The 19,101-nt window shown below is 41.0% G+C and overlaps 1 protein-coding gene across 1 annotated transcript; it reads right to left on the bottom strand.

The window, feature by feature from the left end:
- Nucleotides 1-2,983: 2,983 nt before the first annotated feature.
- On the bottom strand, nucleotides 2,984-7,898 carry LOC148097303 (NLR family CARD domain-containing protein 3-like). Its single transcript, XM_087832398.1, has 6 exons — nucleotides 7,865-7,898; nucleotides 4,645-6,448; nucleotides 4,113-4,280; nucleotides 3,857-4,024; nucleotides 3,714-3,760; nucleotides 2,984-3,610 (listed from the first exon to the last, which is right to left on the bottom strand). Exons 1-6 carry the CDS (start codon nucleotides 7,896-7,898, stop codon nucleotides 3,066-3,068), a joined length of 2,766 nt encoding a protein of 921 aa, XP_087688524.1. The 3' UTR covers nucleotides 2,984-3,065.
- Between the last annotated feature and the right edge of the window lie 11,203 nt (nucleotides 7,899-19,101).

The following is a 19,101-nucleotide window of genomic DNA, read 5'->3' as shown; positions in this document are numbered from 1 at the left end:
TTCATGCTTGTAACTGTCATTGTGTTATTAAAGTGAAAAGCCACAGCTAACGGTGTGGAGGCTGCAGAGCAGAAAGCCACACAGCCCGTCTGCTGCAGGAAGTTTGGATACAGTCAGTTTGTGCTTCACTCACACGGCTTGTTGTTCATCACACAATGAAAGTAGAATCAAAGTCTTCATCTTGAAATCTTTATTATTCACACAAACACAACTACACTGTTTGACATTTGAAAATCAAACAAAAACAAATCAAACTGAAAACTTGTGATAAAAATATTCCTGATGATTTTTGTTACTACAATAAAAGTCACAATAAGTACAAAAAGAATTCTAACTCAGAGCAACAATACATGTAAAGATGGATTTATTTCAGATGATCTTCTAACTGTTGAAGAAAAAGGCAAAATAAGCACAACACATCATAACTAACATTTGTGAACACTGATCAAAGTGATGAATGAGATGAATTGATGAGATCTGATGGTGAGAAAAGGCGAGCAGGAAACAGTCAGTCAGCATGTGTGCAGTTGGTGGACGCTCCCTTGTTTGTGAGCATCATCAGCAGAGAGAGTCCACAGCAGTACACCAGACTCTTCACTATCAGCACTGTGTACAGCAGACAGAGCAGCTTCACCCTGCACTGAGACTGGAAGGACACTGAAGGACAGACAGACACAAAGAGACAGACAGACAGTCGGGTTATTCCTCTCAGATCAAGGAGAAAAAGTCCAAATAGAAACAGTCACAGCTTCTTCTTCAAGTGGATGAATTGATGTAGTGTTTGTGTCCACTTGGGGGCAGAAGAACTCCACAAGCAGCTAACAAACTGATCTCTGACATATTATGGTCTGTCTGCTGTTTGGTGCTGAGCAGCTAGTGTACAGTGGCTTTATCAGAGCTTGTTGGATGAAGATTTGATCAATTAGTGCAACTTTAAGACCCTAAACTTGTTCCAGCTCCCTCATTGGACATTGGAGCTGTCCATGCAGAGAGGCAGCAGGTGATCTTACAGTCAGCTGGCTGCAGAGCTGGCAGGTCTGCTGGCTCTCTCTCTGGAGGACAGGAGGCTGCTGGAGCTGGAAGCTCTGAAACAGAAAAGGAGTCAAATGTTTGGAGCTGCAGTGAGAAATGTCAGTCCTCTGCTGCTCTGCTCTCTTTGACAGCATCTCCACATGAAGCTGAATCACTGCTCAACACAGTCACCAAGCCTTCATTACCTTGTTGTGTTTGGGCCTCCACTGTGCCCCCCTCGTGCTTCACCCAGCAGCTGTATTTATATGTGTTGGTGTCCTGCTCCTGGATCAGTAAGATGGAGGCGCTGTGTCCCGACTCTCTGAGCTCCAGCTGCTCTCCCTCAGCAGGGGGCAGCTCCTCCGCTTCTCCGCCGTTCTTCTTCTGTCTTTTCCAGGAGAACTGGACCAGAGGAGGAAACATGGCTGAGGCCACACACAGCAGGGAGCTGTTCCCCTCCAGGTGGGCTCTGGATGCTGCTGGGTACACGCTCACCACGGGCTTCACTACCTGCTCATCTGAAGTTTGACAGCAGCAACAAGCAGCACAGACACACATTCACACAGTCAGCAGCAGCTTCCAGCACTGCACTGCATTCAGTCTGATCCTGGAAACTACATGGACTCTGATCACTAAACTACTCATCAATACAGCACAAAGTTCACTACATACACTGGATTCAGCTTCATATCAAACACAGTCATCACCTCATGTCATCATGGCTCACATGAGGAACACTCAGCATGGTTTTAAAAGTCAAATTAAATTCATTTCAGTTTAATTTGTTATGTTTTCTAATGGTCGGATCATATGGTGGTATCTGGCCCTCCAGGCTTTTAAGTTCATAGTGGTCCATAGGATGGGGGTTCAGATGGCTTTGGCTAATTTCCTGCTGGGGGTGTGTGGCGGGGTGTGGTTGGTGGCACGGTTGCAAGGGAGGAGTCAAACAGAGTGTTCAGGGTGTGGCGCCTGGGAAGGCTTGTTTTCGGAGCATGGCAAGCATCATATAATCATCCCTTCCCTTTCAGTAGCGGCCGGGCTGGAGAGGAAGAGAGCTGCTGGAGCAGAGAGTCGGTGCGGATCTGGAGCAGTGAGCACCGAAAAGTGCTAAAGCAAACAATGACATTACGAACAAATAAACAAAAGCCCAACACGAGTTTCTGCGTCCTGTCTGGTCCTTTGGGTTACACACACTTTAGCCTTTCCCACTCATTTTCCTGTTCAGAAGCAAAGTCACCCTCTGCAATGTAGGTAACAGAAAATAGAGATATATTTTTATTTTCCTTCTTTTTGTCAGATTTTAGTATAATTTGATTAAAAAAATAGACTAGAGTTTGTGTTTCCATATTTTAATATTATTTTATCATTATGTCAATATAGCACAAGGTTCACCTAGCTTTGCACAAAAATAAAAAAAAGTTGGTTTTTTTTCATTTCAACTGTTTGATATGCATCAACCAGTTTTAGCCAATCATACTTTTTGTTTGCTTTTAACTTTGACGGCTCCTCCACATATCTACGTTTCTCTGTATTTTTAAAATGTGAAAATAAATCCAATGCCCACACTTTTGGTTTGCAATGGGATCGATCTGATGATTATTTATTACAGCTTGATTTCACAAGCTTCTAGTATATTTTCTCAATACTGTCACCTATTGATCCATATCCCATCCCTCATCACAAAAGCATAAAAAACATAATACAAACACTTTAACATAAAAAAAACTCATTACAGAAAATAGATATTAAGATTTAAAATATGTAATTTATTACCAATTTCCTTGAAATTGTTAGTTATAGGAAAAAATACATCCTTCCGTCCTCTTCTGCTGATTCAATTCAGGGTTAAAGACAGACAGCTTTTCACAGCTTTGATATCCACTTGCTACAAAACTAGAACTTGATTTAAAAAAAACGACAAAAAAAAACTTTTGTTGAAATCACTTACATACAAGGTCTTCTGAAATCCCTTCATTTGTTTGACAGCGTTCACATAACTGTCAATACTGTAAAACTGTACTCTAAAAACTGTTGTCTGCAGGGGCTATCACCATTTAAAGATATTCTGGCTGGCGTAAAATTAATGTAGCACGTGGCTCTCCCAGTCTGAAGCCTGGATACAATGGCTCAGTGAATTCAGTGTGGAAAGTGTGCAGGTGAATCATGGTCTGTGAAGACACTGCGTAGAAGGACAGCGTGCCAGCTGTCCAGTCTAAGAACACTCCAACCCTCTTGGAGTTGAAATAGGGAACAGATATGGGTGCATCATCATTCTTATTGTGCCAGACGGTGTATTTGCCTTTGCAGCGTAGACTCCAGGACTGATCATTGTAGCCAAGGACTGGTTCGTTCCCTTTACCTTTCCTGCTGATTCCTTTATATGCAACTCCTATACCCATCCATTCCCCAGACCACTCTATTTCCCAGTAGCACCGATCACGGAGACCCTCATTGCAAAGCACTTGTCCCCAGTCTTCAAATCTCTCTGGGTTGTCAGGGTATTTCTGACTTTCTTCCAATCGTTTCATTTTTTTCTTGTCTTCAGAAAAAGATAGTTCTGAATGTGCTGTATTCATGTTCACAGTCAGCTCTTGTGCATCTGAAAAAAAAGATTTCAGTTTTGTTTTTTGTGCCCCCATCCAGTATAAAAACTTGACATGTCACTGGTATGTTTGTTTAAAAATAATAATAAAAAGTCTCACATTTCTTCAGAGCTGATTTTAAGTAACACTCCCCACTGTCACTTATCCTAGGTAAAATCAAAGATGTTATTTTCTGCTAATCTAGAGAACATGAAAAAAAATAACTTTTATTTAACTGTAAGTGTAATTTAACTCAACTATACCTGATAGTGAGGTGATCAGGGTCGTTCTCTATGGAGGAGAGGTGCTTTATTCCCAACTCCCCAGGATGATTGTAACTCAAGTCCAGCTCCTTCAAGTGTTTGAGGCTGGAGGTCAGAGCTTTAGCCAAAGAGTCACAGCCCGAGTCAGTGATTCCACAGAATGCCAAACTGAAATTTAAATTTAAAGCATATAGAGTTAGTTTCTTTTAGCTATTTGTGTGGCATAAATATCCTGCACCAGGATATTTTCACAAACCTAAGTTTTTCCAGCTGGCATGCAGTATTTCCCAGTCCATCAAGGAGACGTTTCACTCCTTTGTCCTGCAGGTCATTATCACTCAAGTCCAGCTCTTTTAGACATGAACTAAATAGAACTTTGGAAAGCATCTCACAGCATTTCTCAGTAAGGTTGCATTCTTTAAGCCTTAAAAGCAGAAAAAAAAACCATATGCTAGTATATGTTGCAGGGTTAAGAGGCTGCTGTACAATATAAAATAGTAGATGATGCCAAGTTAAAGCACTGTATTAAAAAATAGTTAAATAAATATTAAGCCAGGGCCAATGTCTGTGATTCCACATATTGTCAATCTGAGTAAAGCATATTAAGTTTAATTTACAGTAAGTAACATACAGTGTTATTTTTTTAATTATTTAGCTATGAAGAAGAGAGTGAATTTGATCTGGTGTGTTTGTTTCAGCTGTGTTTTTAGCATCATAATAATTGTCACATTTAAAAATAATATTGTATGTCATATGAACATTACAGAGTATTGTTGTAATTTACTCACAAAGCTATTTTGGATTCCTTAATCACCGGTAACAGCCGCTGGAGACCCTCCTCAGATCTGGAATATTTTCTCAGATCAAACTCATTCAACTCATCCTTGGATGTCAGCAACACAAAAACCAGAGCAGACCAAAGTGAAGGTGAAAGTGTGATCTCTGACAAACTACCAGAACTCAGACACTTCTGGATCTCCTCTACAAGAGACTGGTCATTAAGCTCACTGAGGCAGTGGAAGAGATTGATGCATCTTTCTGGGGAAAGAGTTTGACTGATTTTATCCTTGATGTACTCAATAACTTCCTCATTACTTGGTAAAGTACTCCTCATGGTGGCAAGAATACTCTTCAACTGATCTGATTCCTGTGAGAGGCCAAGAAGGAAGCGGAGAAAAAGATCAAGCTGGCCATTCTCACTTTGCAAGGCCTTATCCACTGCACTTTGGAGAAGGCCAGTTACTTCAGTAGAAGCCTCTCGGAAAGTGAGGGATCCTTCTGGTTCCAACACGTTTAGGTTAGAGCAAATGAAGGTGTGGAAAACATACACTGCAGCAAAATACTCCTGAATGCTGAGGTGCACAAAGCAATATGATCTCTTTAGATGAATTCCAAAATCATTCTTTGAGATCTCTGTGAATACTCCTGAATATACTGCAGTGTCGCTTACATTTATGTCGTACTCGCTGATTTCATTCTCAAAGAAGATTATGTTTCCCTTCAGTAGCTGCTCAAAGGCTAGTTTTCCAAGCTTCAAGATAATCTCTTCATTCATTTTGACCTGTGATTGGGTTTCGCAAACCTCTTCCCTGAGTGTGTACTTCTGACATTTGATCAATGAGTTGTGCACAAGAAAATGTGTGTACATTTTTGTCAGTGTGTTGGGCATTTCTCCTCTCCTCTCGTGGCTTTTTTCTTCTAAAATCTTCTGCAGGACAGTGGCAGATATCCAGCTGAAGACTGGAATATGGCACATGATATGAAGGCTCCTGGTTGACTGAACATGTGAAATGACTCTGCTGGCCATGTTTTGATCAGAGATTTTTTTCCTGAAGTATTCTTCCTTTTGTGGATCATTAAACCCTCGTATCTCTGTCACGCGATCAACACAGTTAACTGGAATGCGACGTGCAGCTGCGGGTCTGGTGGTAATCCAGATGTGCGCAGAGGGCAGCAGGTTCCCCTTGAACAGATTTGTGAGAAGCACATCTACTGGAACTTGCTCTGAGAAACAAGAACAAGGCTCATTGTTGTTGAAGTCAAGAGGGAGCCGGCACTCATCAAGCCCATCAAATATCAGCACAAGCTTATATTTGCTAAAATCTGAAATTCCTGACTCTTTTGCCTCTGTGAGAAAATTGTGAAGAAGTTCTGTTAGAGTGTATCTTCTCTCCTTCATCAGATTCAGCTCCCGAAATGGTAAATTAATAAGGAGCTGAATATCCTGGTTAACTCTTCCTTCTGCCCATTCAAGATTTAACTTCTGCACAGAGATAGTTTTTCCAATACCAGCAATGCCTGTAGTGCGCACAGTTCTGATGAATCTATGGGATCCACAAAGAGAATTAAATATGTCTTCGCATTTGATTTGCTTATCTTTTGTCATTGATCTCCTTGATGCAGCCTCAATCTGCCTGACCTCATGTTCACTGTTAACAGTTTCACTGAGTCCTTCTGTGATGTAGAGCTCAGTGTACACCTTGTTGAGAAGAGTCTGGTCCCTATGCCGTACTGTTCCCTCATAAATGTATTCAAACCTTTTCAGTTTTTGTCTGAGTTTGCGCTGGCAGACATCAAGCTCACCATAAATATCTGGTTGTAAAGAGAGAACAAAAAAGAACGCAAACAGCTTATTAAAAAACATAAAAGATATATTTTTTCAATAAGAGATCACAAAAACAAACTATAAAACTAATTCTGTACTATTTGCACGTTTTGTCCTTACGTTTCTCCAGTTTGTTAGCAAGCTCCTTTTGGCCAATTTCATTTAAGACATGTAATGTAATCCTCAAAACCCCTTCACTGGCACTCGTGTCTTGCTTTGTATTTTCAGTAGACAGATTGTCTTCATCCCTTTCAGTAGAATAGCGTGACAGGTGTGGAAAGAACATCTTTTTATACCTTCCAATTTCACTCATAAAAATCTCCATGCCATGGGTTTCCACCAGCTGCAATAGAAAAACTTTTTTTTAATCCACTTTTTTTGTTATATATATTATTATTATGATTATTATTATTATTGTTTTTTTACACAAAAGCATATCCCAGCATATCTATGAGAGGCGTGATCTTAAAAATACTTTTTTTTTTCAAAAGCTGTTATTAAGGGAATATAGATTTTTTTTCAGCAGACCTTAAATATGACATCTCCATCCAGCTCCTTTGTCTCTGGAAGATCATGCCCGTCCCTTAAAATAAATATTGATAAAGTTATAAAAAAAAATTCAGCTCAATAAAACCATCCATCCATCCATTCGCTTCCGTTTATCCTTTTCAGGGTCGCGGGGGGCGCTGGAGGCTATCCCAGCTGTCATAGGGCGAGAGGCGGGATACACCCTGGACAGGTCGCCAGTCTGTCGCAGGGCCAACACACAGGGACAGAAAACCATTCGCGCTCACATTCACTCGCACATTCACACCTAATGGCAATTTGGATTTTCCAATTAACCTATCCCCACAAGCTGCATGTCTTTGGACGGTGGGATCCCGGTGGGTGACCCGGAGAGAACCCACGCAAACACGGGGAGAACATGCAAACTCCACACAGAAAGACCCCGGTCTGGTGTTGGAATTGAACTCAGGACCTTCTTGCTGTGCGGCAACTGTGCTAACCACCGTGCCACTGTGCTGCTCAATAAAACCAAGTAATTGTTATTGTGATGCTGAATTTTCAATTATTAGCACAGAAAATAGACACCAACTATAAACTGCTCTGTCATCTTAAGAGTTTTTCAGTTATGAGGTATCATTAAGTGGAACGTTTGACTTCCTAGTGGCAAAACTTAAAGTGTATTTCACATGGAACCAACATTCTGCACAAATACATTGGTTATTATCTATAACTAAATAATTACCATAACATGAATGGGGGAAAATCTCCATTAAGGTTCTATTGAATATCTTTTACAGTTACAAGACTGACACAGATTCAAATCATAGATTCCAGACTTCCCTCACCCCAGCCTCCTCCTCCAGCTCATCTTGGGAGACACTGAATTGTTCCCAAACCAGCTGAGAGCACCTGGGAGTGTCCAGGAGGCATACTAGTCAAATGCCTGAATGACCTCAACTGGCTCCTTTCGATGTGGAGAAGCAGCAGCTACACTCTGAGTCCCTTTCAAAAGGCCAGGCTACAAACAGCATCTCTAAGGAAGAGCCCAGCCACCCTTGGAAGGAAACTAATTTCTGCTGCTTGTATTCACAACCTCATTGTTTTAGTCACTACAAGGAGCTTGTGACTAGGGCTGCAACGATTTGTCAACATAAGCGTCATCATCAATGTCGTCTATAAAAATTTGTCAACGAAGAATTTTATTTTCAATCCGTCATATACTAATACTATGTAAATGTGTTTTTGGTACCGCAATTCGCTACAGGAAGCAATGGGGGGAGTATATCCTATGTCGTGTGCCAAGACTGGACTCAGTACTAACAAAGAAGAACGTACCATAAACAGAAGGACAAAAGAGAATGGAAATGGAGATTTCAAAAAATGTGAAAGCATTTCACAGAAAACAAAGTTGAATGTAGACTGTTCAAAGTGGAGCTTTCTTCCGTGACAGCACTACTGCAGGAGCATTTAAAACGCTGGTGTTGTGCCAAGGTAGTTAAATGCTAAAGAATTTGTTTCTCCTGTATTGGGAGCACGCGCTGGGCAGAGAGGGTGGATCCAGCTGACGCTGCCTCCATTCCAATCAACTGTATTTGGAAGGAGTGATGTTTTACAATCAAAAAACATACGGTTAAGATCAGTGTAGTGACATTAACAGAAAATACACTTGTTGTCCTCATGTGTTATTGGACGAGATTACTTCAAAGCATTTTGCCTGATAATCATTTGTATCGTCCTGTAACTTTACTGTATAAAAAGGATAAAACTTCCAAAATTTCAGGAGTAATAAGTGATTGTAAGAAGTGTTTGTGAACTAAAAATGTGGGATACTGTTTGTCTGTCATTTGGACAGCAGTGCACGCTTCTGATGCAGGGGAAACAATTTCTGTCATGGTCTGGGTAAATGCCAGTGTTTTTCCACAGAGCCGGCAGTTCCACCTCTGGGAGGAGCCACCGTGTTCCTGCTCATTGCTCTCACCTGTGGGTAATTAAGCTGTTGACTTATAAGGCCAGCGCTCTCAACTTCTCTTTGCCAGCTAACCACACTATCAGTTTACCAGACACCTCCGTGCCAGTGTTATCCGGTCACTGGACTTCTTGACAGTCTTCATAGTTACAGTTTTTGCTCACTCCACTCACCTGGAGTATATATATATATCTATAAATAGAGATATAGATATATGAGTTAAACTATTTCATCTGAATTGAACACTACACCAACAGAGAAACAACCACATTTGTGATTAGTAATGGTCTTTTCTGTTTTACTTGTATTAAGCACAGGTGTATAGATGAGTTTGTCCTGAAAAGATGCTTATGGACCTCTCAAATGGGTGAAGTCATGACAGAGAGCACCTTCAGCATAATTATCAGCAGCTGGGAAGCTCATCTCAAAGATAAGCCTCACTCAGAGCATGTCCACTCCAACTGTGAATTCATAAACTGAATTATCTCTAAACTTTTATTTTGGAATGAAAAATAAAACTTTTTTAATTTCATTTGAAGCTTTTTTTGCACATTTTTTTTGTTTAAATACTACTAGCACATTAATTTACATTATTTAATAATCGTATTTATTTCATTTTTATTTTTATGGTCCTATTGAGTAATGTTAAAAATACATTTGATTATTTTCAAATTCATATGTTTCCTGGGTAATTATTGTAATTTGCTGCGAAACAAGAGGGTGATATTGACAGGTGGGCAGAACTGAGCAGGTGAGGTGCTGGAGCCTGGAACATGCGGTTTGACCACAAGAAGCGGAGATGAGAGGTATGGAAATAATCGTTGACTAAACGACTAATTGAAGAGAAATTTGAAGATTATTCAATTACCAAAATAATCATTAATTGCAGCCCTACTCTTGACCAAATCTAAGGGCCAGAATACAGATTAACCAGTAAAACTTAGCATTTATGTTCTGCTCTCTCTTCACAGCAACAGATTGGTTGCACCAATGCTGCACCAACACATCACAGAGTATACAAATAAATATAACTTATGCAATAAATGCAAGCACAATTTAAAGAGTGAAATACACCTGTCCAATTTTTCTTTTGTAAAATCTGTACGATTCTTCATGGATCTGTCGCTACCCATGGATCTGTCGCTACCCATGGATATGCAGGATGAGTCATCCAGCTCTGTCCCACTGGGAGAATCTTCAGTCTCTTTAATATCTTCCATACCTATAAATTTACAGAGATAAAATGATCCTTTGCAAAGCTGTCAACATTTAGAATACAATACATTTGACTTTCTCCATAAAGCCGTGATTACCACATATGAATATAATACAGAGAAGTCTAAACATTTAAAATTGTCACACATATCTGAGTCCAAATATCACACACGCACAAATACTATCACCTTGCACTAAAATGCCTTCAATCAGCTTGTCTTTTTAAATGTGAAAAATGTAATCACAGGAGTTTAGCAAGTATTTCCCGAGATTTGCTTATCTGGCTGAACAGCAAAAATCATGCAAGGGGCAGCAAAGGAATATGCGTCACGGTTGCGGTAGGGTGGAAGAAGAATGAAAGGATGAAAGGAAACTACTGAAATGCCCAGACTTCTACATTTTTCGACATTTATGTAAAATTACCTTTGTCTAAATTAGCTGAAAGGTTCAACTAAACAAGAAGCAAAGTCAGTGTGCTTTGACATAAATAAGAGGCTATTTTAAGCACTACATTAACACAGGCCCTGACAGGCAGGACGCTCTCACTTTGTGCGTGTGTGTGAGAGAGAGAGAGTGGGTTGATTTCCTGTAACTCTTGCCGAAACCTTTTCCAGGAAGTCACAAACAGTTACAGAAACAAAATGCTGCTTACAAACGAATCCATCTGTAACAATAATGACTTCATATATGACCTAATTGTTAGTTGTGAAACTACTTCAAAGGAAATTTTCAAACAACAGTAGCTCAGCTAAAAAGAGCAAATCGACTGTGAAACTGCTAGTACGTGAAGCCGAACTGAATTGAATACAAACGCTCGAAAAGAAGTTGAAACGGAAACTTCACCTCACATAAAAACATAAACTTTGTCCCTGCATGCGTTTGGAAAATCACTTAATCTTCATAACCAATGCAGCGACATTAACCAGTTTATTCAGCTTTTCTGTTCACACTGCCAAGCAGGAATAAAAATTGCCTTTACCTGCTCTTTATGTGGCTGTCAGGGGCTTTTTTATTTCATTTGAAATGGGCGTTCCTCAAGTGTGGGCGTTTACTGAGTAAACAGTAGCATAATGGTGCGTGTCAAGAAGTGAGGCATGTGGTGGCACTTACACAAAAGGCTGGCCTGGACTGAATTACGCACCATTGGATGAGAGCATGAATTAGACCAGTAGGAATGTAGTGCAATGGCTGAAGTACAGTTTTAACACAGTTTATTTGATTATGCTTGTGTTATGCTATTTGTTGCTTCTGCACTTCTATCATTTGGATGCAAGTTGCTTCCAACATTTATATACTTCTTCTTTTGCAAAAGATCAAGCCATCCAAAAACAAAATCACCCCACAGCTGCAACATTAAAGTGATACACATAACAATAGTCAATAACCATGATCTAATATATACGTCATCTAATATTTTGATACAAATCTGCCTTTCTGGGACCTAGAAAGGCACCTATGTAGCTGTCTATATAGGAGTATATTTAGGCAATTTAAATATATACTCAGCAGTTGTTTCATTAGTAACATTTTGTTAGTACTAGGTTGGGCACCCTTTTGCCTTCATTTTTTTTGTGGCATAGAATTAACAAAGTCCTAGAAACCTCAAGGATTCTGGTCTGTATTGACTGGTTCCAACCCCTGTGCCACATTCGAAGTCACTTAATTACCTTTTTCAATATTCTGATGCTTTGTTTAAACTTCAGTAAGTTGTCTTGACCATACTTATATGTCTTAATGCATTGGATTGCTGCCATGATTGGCTGATTAGATATTTACATTAATGAACAGTTAAAGAAATTGTCGACCAGTAGGCCCACAAACCCATATACAGAAAGTTTATTTTGGTTCTGTGATAAAAGAAAGAGGTCCTAATGTCCTATGAGTTTCAGACAGTAGATAATGCAGTTCTGGAGCTGATGTGGGTGAGAGGATTTGCCTAGTACTAACTACCTCAAACTTATCCAGCTAATGCTGTCTTCCCTGCTAACCCTGATAAGAAGAAACGTGAGTAGGCTTGAAGGTCAAATCTTATCAGTTGCACCTGTTAACAGTAGCTCCTCTGTTGATTAATTGTTGCACTTGTTATTTTTGGTATGTTTCAGTAGCCCGGGCAGCAGGCCAGGCTCCAAGGAAAGATTATTTTATTATGGGTAGGGTAACCTGTTAGAGCATTTTGCACAAATAAAGAATAATATTTCTGTAATCCGGTCATAGATTACATATTGTTATAATTACACAAAATGTGTTCTTGTGTGTGTGTCATTTCTTTCCAACACTGTAAAACGCTCATATACTTCATATTTAGCTACCCTGATGTTTCTGATTGCAATTTTAGTTCAATTATTGTCATCATTATGCCTGTTTTTGCCAGCTATAAATGTGTAGGACGTGTGTGCTACATATGTGTTCTAGGGAACGTGAACACTAGCATGAATAGATAATTCTTGCTAGCTTGGAAGTTGTGGTGGGTTGAGCTAACCCTCTTCCCCACTGTTTGTATTTGGTCGTAGGAGCTGGAGCGGACAAATTGTTTACTTGGAGGCCTTTCTTTCTTTTACCTTTCTTTGTCAGGTATGTTGGATTTTGTGTTGGTGGTTTTTTTTATCTTATGTCAAATATGTTCCATGTAAGTTTGTACTTTATGTTTAATGTAAAAATTAATGCAGCCCCTTTTCTACAATTCCCCTGTGGGAGAGGAGCTGGAGCGGGCAAATTATTTACTTGGTAAAGAAAGGTCGGTGAAAGGATGAGCACAACCAGGCCTGAAGATGCACTTATTTTCTCTTCTGATGATGTTCACCAAGAAGCCTGATGGTGCTGGAGACGTTTCTCTCTTTCTGACGGACTGAGGCCTCTCTGACAGGTAATCTAGTATCCAGTTGCAGAGAGAGGTCCTCAGTCCCAACTTGCTGAGTTTATCAAATAGCTTTTGGGGGATAATGGTGTTGAATGCTGAGCTAAAGTCTATAAACAGCATTCTAACAGAGGCGTCTTTCTTATCCAGGTGGGAAAGGGACAGGTAAGGATGAGGATCCTCACTGCAGTCAAAGACAAATGTCCTCTGACTTATGATGGACAGATCATTTGGAATGGATGCAAGCCCACCACTACAACTCCTTCTCGTGCCAAATGCCCGTTAATAAATTCCAGTCATCCACTGTGTGATTAGACACAGCTGATGTTGATCAGTCATTCCACAACCACAGCTCATCCTAATGGCATCACACTCCTTCAGAATTGTTTACTTTAAAATTTGCCACTTTTTTCTTTGACAAATCTGATTTGTTTTCTTATTTTTTTTTCCCTCCAGCCCCTTATTGTCTTCTCACTTTCAATTTCCCTACATCGTCATAATACTTTTCTTCCTTTCTTTTTCAGTAAATGAAAAAACAAAAGGTGAGCAGGTAGTGGATAATCTGTCACAGTAACAACACAACGTTCACAATGTTCAATTCAATTCAATTCAATTTTATTTATATAGCGCCAAATCACAACAAAAGTCACCTCAAGGCGCTTTATATTGTACAGTACGTACAAAGAAAAACCCAACAATCATATGACCCCCTATGAGCAGCACTTTGGCAACAGTGGAAAGGAAAAACTCTCTTTTAACAGGAACAAACCTCCAGCAGAACCAGGCTCAGGGAGGGGCGGGGCCATCTGCTGTGATTGGTTGGGGTGAGAGAAGGAAGACAGGATAAAGACATGCTGTGGAAGAGAGACAGAGGTTAATAACAGATATGATTCAATGCAGAGAGGTCTGTTAACACATAGTGAGTGAGAAAGGTGACTGGAAAGGAAAAACTCAATGCATCATGGGAATCCCCAGCAGCCTACCTCTATTGCAGCATAACTAAGGGAGGATTCAGGGTCACCTGGTCCAGCCCTAACTATATGCTTTAGCAAAAAGGAAAGTTTGAAGCCTAATCTTGAAAGTAGAGATAGTGTCTGTCTCCTGAATCCAAACTGGAAGCTGGTTCCACAGAAGAGGGGCCTGAAAACTGAAGGCTCTCCCTCCCATTCTACTTTTAAATACTCTAGGAAAAACAAGTAGGCCTGCAGAGCGAGAGCAAAGTGCTCTAATAGGGTGATATGGTACTACAAGGTCATTAAGATAAGATGGGGCCTGATTATTTAAGACCTTGTATGTGAGGAGCAGGATTTTGAATTCTGGATTTAACAGGAAGCCAATGAAGGGAAGCCAAAACAGGAGAAATATGCTCTCTCTTTCTAGTCCCTGTCAGGACTCTTGCTGCAGCATTTTGGATTAGCTGAAGGCTTTTCAGGGAGTTTTTAGGACATCCTGATAATAATGAATTACAGTCGTCCAGCCTGGAAGTAATAAATTCATGAACTAGTTTTTCAGCGTTACTCTGAGACAGGATATTTCAAATTTTAGAGATGTTGCGCAAATGGAGGAACGCAGTCTTACATATTTGTTTAATATGTGTGTTGAAGGACATGTCCTGGTCAAAAATGACTCCAAGGTTCCTCACAGTGTTACTGGAGGCCAAGGTAATGCCATCCAGAGTAAGAATCTGGTTAGATACCATATTTCTAAGCTTTTCAGGGCCGAGTACAATGACCTCAGTTTGATCTGAATTAAGAAGCAGAAAGTTAGCGGCCATCCAGGTCTTTATGTCTTTAAGACATTCCTGCAGTTTAACTAATTGGTGTGTGTTATCTGGCTTCATAGACAGATAGAGCTGGGTGTCATCTGCATAGCAGTGTAAATGTATGCTATGTCTTCTAATGATGCTGGCTAAGGGAAGCATGTATAATCTAAACAGAATTGGTCCTAGCACTGAACCCTGTGGAACTCCATAATTAACCTCAGTGTGTGAAGAGGACTCTCCATTTACATGCACAAACTGGAGTCTATTAGATAGATATGATACAAACCACTGCAGCACAGTACCTGTAATACCTACAGCGTGTTCTAATCGCGCTAATAGGATATTATGGTCAACAGTATCGAATGCTGCTCTGAGGTCTAGCAGGACAAGCACAGAGATGAGTCCACTGTCAGAGGCCATAAGAAGATCATTTGTAACCTTCACTAAAGCTATTTCTGTGCTGTGATGAGCTCTGAAACCTGACTGAAACTCTTCAAATAAACCATTCCTCTGCAGATGATCTGTTAGCTGTTTGACAACTACTCTTTCAAGGATTTTTGACTGAATTATCGAATTTGACTTTCTTAATCTCTAACTCCCAGCCTTTGTTTGTATTTACAGAAGAGAAGTCATCGAGCTGAGGATGAGAAGAGTAACTTCTATCTATGTTACCGTTATTTTTATTAATATCAAAAATCACTCTGAATGTTTCTTTTTCTTTCTTCTGGTACCAGAATATCCAGTTATCATAACACTGCTGAGTCCCTCCACAGCTGAAGGAGACACTTTCTCCAACTCTCCTGGTCAATGTCAACAGACGGCCAGTTCTGAGACTGTGATGCATTCCAGGGCCTCCCCAGAGGCTGGGTTTCAGCCCCCAGCAGACTCTGGACCCCTGGAGGTTAAGAAGCCAGTTGAGGACTGCACCCGGCTGTCGCTGCCTGAGCAGAGTCAATGCAGCAGACTCTGGACCCCTGGAGGTTAAGAAGCCAGTTGAGGACTGCACCCGGCTGTCGCTGCCTGAGCAGAGTCAATGCTCTGTGCAGCTGCAGTCTGCTATGTGTTTGCCAGAGGCCCGTGCGCCTACTGGTTCAGCTCTGTGTTTTCCAGAGGCCCACGTGCCTGTTGGTTCAGCCCTGCGTGTGCCAGGGGCCCCGGTGCCCGCTGGTCTTGGGACTGTTTTTGCTACACCAGCTACACCAGCGCCGCCTGCAGCAGCCTCCTCATCAGCGTTGCCTGCAGCAGCCTCCTCATCAGCGTCATCAGCGTCATCAGCATCGTCTGGTCCAGCTTCAGCTTCACCCACACCGTCGCCTGTTCCAGCTTCATCCTCACTGTCGCCTGTTCCAGCTTCAAATTCATCCTCGCTGTCGCCTTGTCCAGCTCCGGCTTCATCCTCGCCTGGTCCAGCTCCCGCATCCATTTCGGCGTCGCCTGGTCCAGCCCCTGTTTCAGCTTCTGCAGCTTCGCCTGCAGCAGCCTCATCATCCGCTTCGCCTGCAGCAGCCTCATCATTGCTTCGCCTGCAGCAGCCTCATCATCCGCTTCGCCTGCAGCAGCCTCATCATTCGCTTCGCCTGCAGCAGCCTCATCATCCGCTTCGCCTGCAGCAGCCTCATCATCCGCTTCGCCTGCAGCAGCCTCATCAACCGCTTCGCCTGCAGCAGCCTCATCATCCGCTTCGCCTGCAGCAGCCTCATCATCGCTTCGCCTGCAGCAGCCTCATCATCCGCATCGCCTGCAGCAGCCTCATCATCCGCTTCGTCTGGTCCAGCTTCAGCCTCTGCCTCGTCTGTTCTACCCTCTGCCTCGCCTGGTGCTGCGGGGATCACGCTGCCTTCAGGTCCCCAACTGCCGCCTCACCATCGCTGGTCATCCGCCAGGACGCTTGTTGGGTGTCGACGCCACTGTGGACGACCTCCTGAACGCTGCCGCCACTGCCTTCTGCGTGGCCGGCCTCCGGAGATGAACTGTTATGGACTCCTGTGTTGCCGTCCTCCAGGTCGGCCTCCTGAACAGTTTTTGATCTGCTTCCTGTGCTCCACTGTTTCTGGTGGCTTTCTTGTTTTCGGACTGGGAGAAATCAGGTTATGTTTCATGATTAAGTTTAAAAGCAGGTGGGAGTGCTAGCATTGATTCTTTTATTTTATGTAAATGGGCGGAGGGGGAAAGTTTTAGTTTCAAGGACATGATGCCAGACCTGTTATGTAAATATAGAAATGTGTGGTATCCACAGAAACTTTTGAATAACGCTTACAACTCATAGAATTTTTTTTAACCACCGAAAAGCTAAAATTAAAAAGCAAGAACAACAAATTAAAAGAGCAGGTCAGTAAATCCCACAAACGATGTAAACACAAAGCACAGAATCCCCTGTTCACCCGACGGCATATAAACAGACAAACAAGGCCTTTGTTGAAAGCTGACATCTCACAGATTCCAAAACTGTGAGCTTCGTCATCCTCTGACAGAAATTTACTGAACCAGCAGAAAAATAAGACCTAAATTATGCTTCATGTTTGAAAACCTCAGCATGAATTCTGTCTCATGTTTGCTCAGGTGAGACTCTTGGTTCCAACTTTTAGGGGACTCACCTCCCAATAAGAATGTCATGCATGCAGTGCCTTGTAATTATTATTAATGAAATATGCTGTTTGTGAATGCAATCAACCCTTTTCATGTTTGCACATCTCAGCTGAATTAGACAAACATTACAATTCCATGAGTGGAGAATAGATTTGTAGTGGCAGACATCCTGTTCAGCTGTTTTTGGAGTGATTCCTGATATCATTCATATCAATATTCTCTGTTCATAATGTTCACTGGCATTTTTAGAAATGTGCTACTGGAAAGCAATTTATCAATAAAATACATGAAAAACTTCATAAAAATACCTTTTATCTATCATTATTCCTGTTTCTGTACAACCTCTCTGTCCTCTCTTTCTCCATCCTCCTCACTCAACTACAAACTAGAAAATAACAAATATATAATCTCATAGTAATTATTCTAGCAGCAGGTCGGGGATCCACAACTGATAACAGTACAAAACACTCTTTAGTTATGTGAACTCTTCATAAACTTTATCATTTTTGGTGAATTTAACCATATGTCCTCTCTTACTTTTTCTTTTTACTCTCTTTGCTGTCTTCATCCTGCTCTCTCCCTCTCTGTCCTCCTCTCTAAGTTTTTGTGGCAACAAAGTAAAACTTTACACCGAATAAAGACATAAACTGATCAATATCAGTTTAATGTAATATTGAATCGGAATACAGGCTGCTACTGGACACAGACAGGTAACTTCACTTTGACTTGCTGTCACTTGTATGCAGCTGTGCTGTAACCCTCCTCTTGTGTTAGCTTTCTGTTATCATCTCTTATGTTAACGGGTCAGTTTTGACCCGTGAATTAAATCAGTTATAAAATACACTAAAAACAATAAGTGATCATCCAATTTGTTTCTCATCTCTTGGTTATCTTGTTAGGCTTCCTTATCCATGAAAATGTTGGTTTTAATACTTTTGGTGTGGGCCTGTGGGTCTTTTTTTTGTCACTATACCCCTCGATTTCGATTAAAAAAATTGTAAAATTAACCTCAAGAGAATCATATTAATAAATAAAAGGTTTTTGTGTTACCTGACTATTACTGAGGGGTATAGGACACATCTCTTAAATAAATCTGTTTTATTGATTTTTTTCATTTTAAGATTAATTACTAAAATGACATCTATGGTGTTACGGGTCAGTTTCAACCCATAGATATTTACATCAAGAAAAGACAAAAAAAATTGTTGTTTTTTAGCAGTAGACCTTTAATATAAACTGAAAAAAAGGAAAAAGTCCACTCCTCCTTTCTTTTGGTTATAATCGTGGGTAATTGTGGGCTTTTTATCACTTCCCAATGATACAGCTACATCTTTGTGAAGTTCTTGTCCGAGGTCATATCTGGTAAAAAATAAAATAAAATATTACAGCTGATATTGTGATCCTGCAGTCCAGTGGTCATATCGAGGACCACACATTTTCATTGTTTCTTCTCAGGGGTGCCACTCACAGCTTCGACTGTGAAAATCTGTACATTCTAGCCATAGTTGGTTTTTGCATCACAGGCTTCCCAGATTTTTCTGCCGTATTTCCCTGGCTTACTGGGTATGTATTGGGGCATTTTCCTCGAAAAGTGGACAAGACGTTCATCCACTGTCACCTCTGGCCCTGGGATAAACATCAGGGGAAGAAGCTGCACCCATCTCTCCCAGACATCCCTGATGGGAGCAAGCTTGTCAGACCTCGGTCTGGTCTCAAATCTGAGGACTCCTGAATCAAAATTATATCAGAT

The sequence above is a fragment of the Neolamprologus brichardi genome, chromosome 18, assembly GCF_056152115.1.
Source record: "Neolamprologus brichardi isolate AB-2024 chromosome 18, ASM5615211v1, whole genome shotgun sequence".
Classification (NCBI taxonomy): domain Eukaryota; kingdom Metazoa; phylum Chordata; class Actinopteri; order Cichliformes; family Cichlidae; genus Neolamprologus; species Neolamprologus brichardi.
This window is presented reverse-complemented; position numbering and strand designations above follow the sequence as displayed.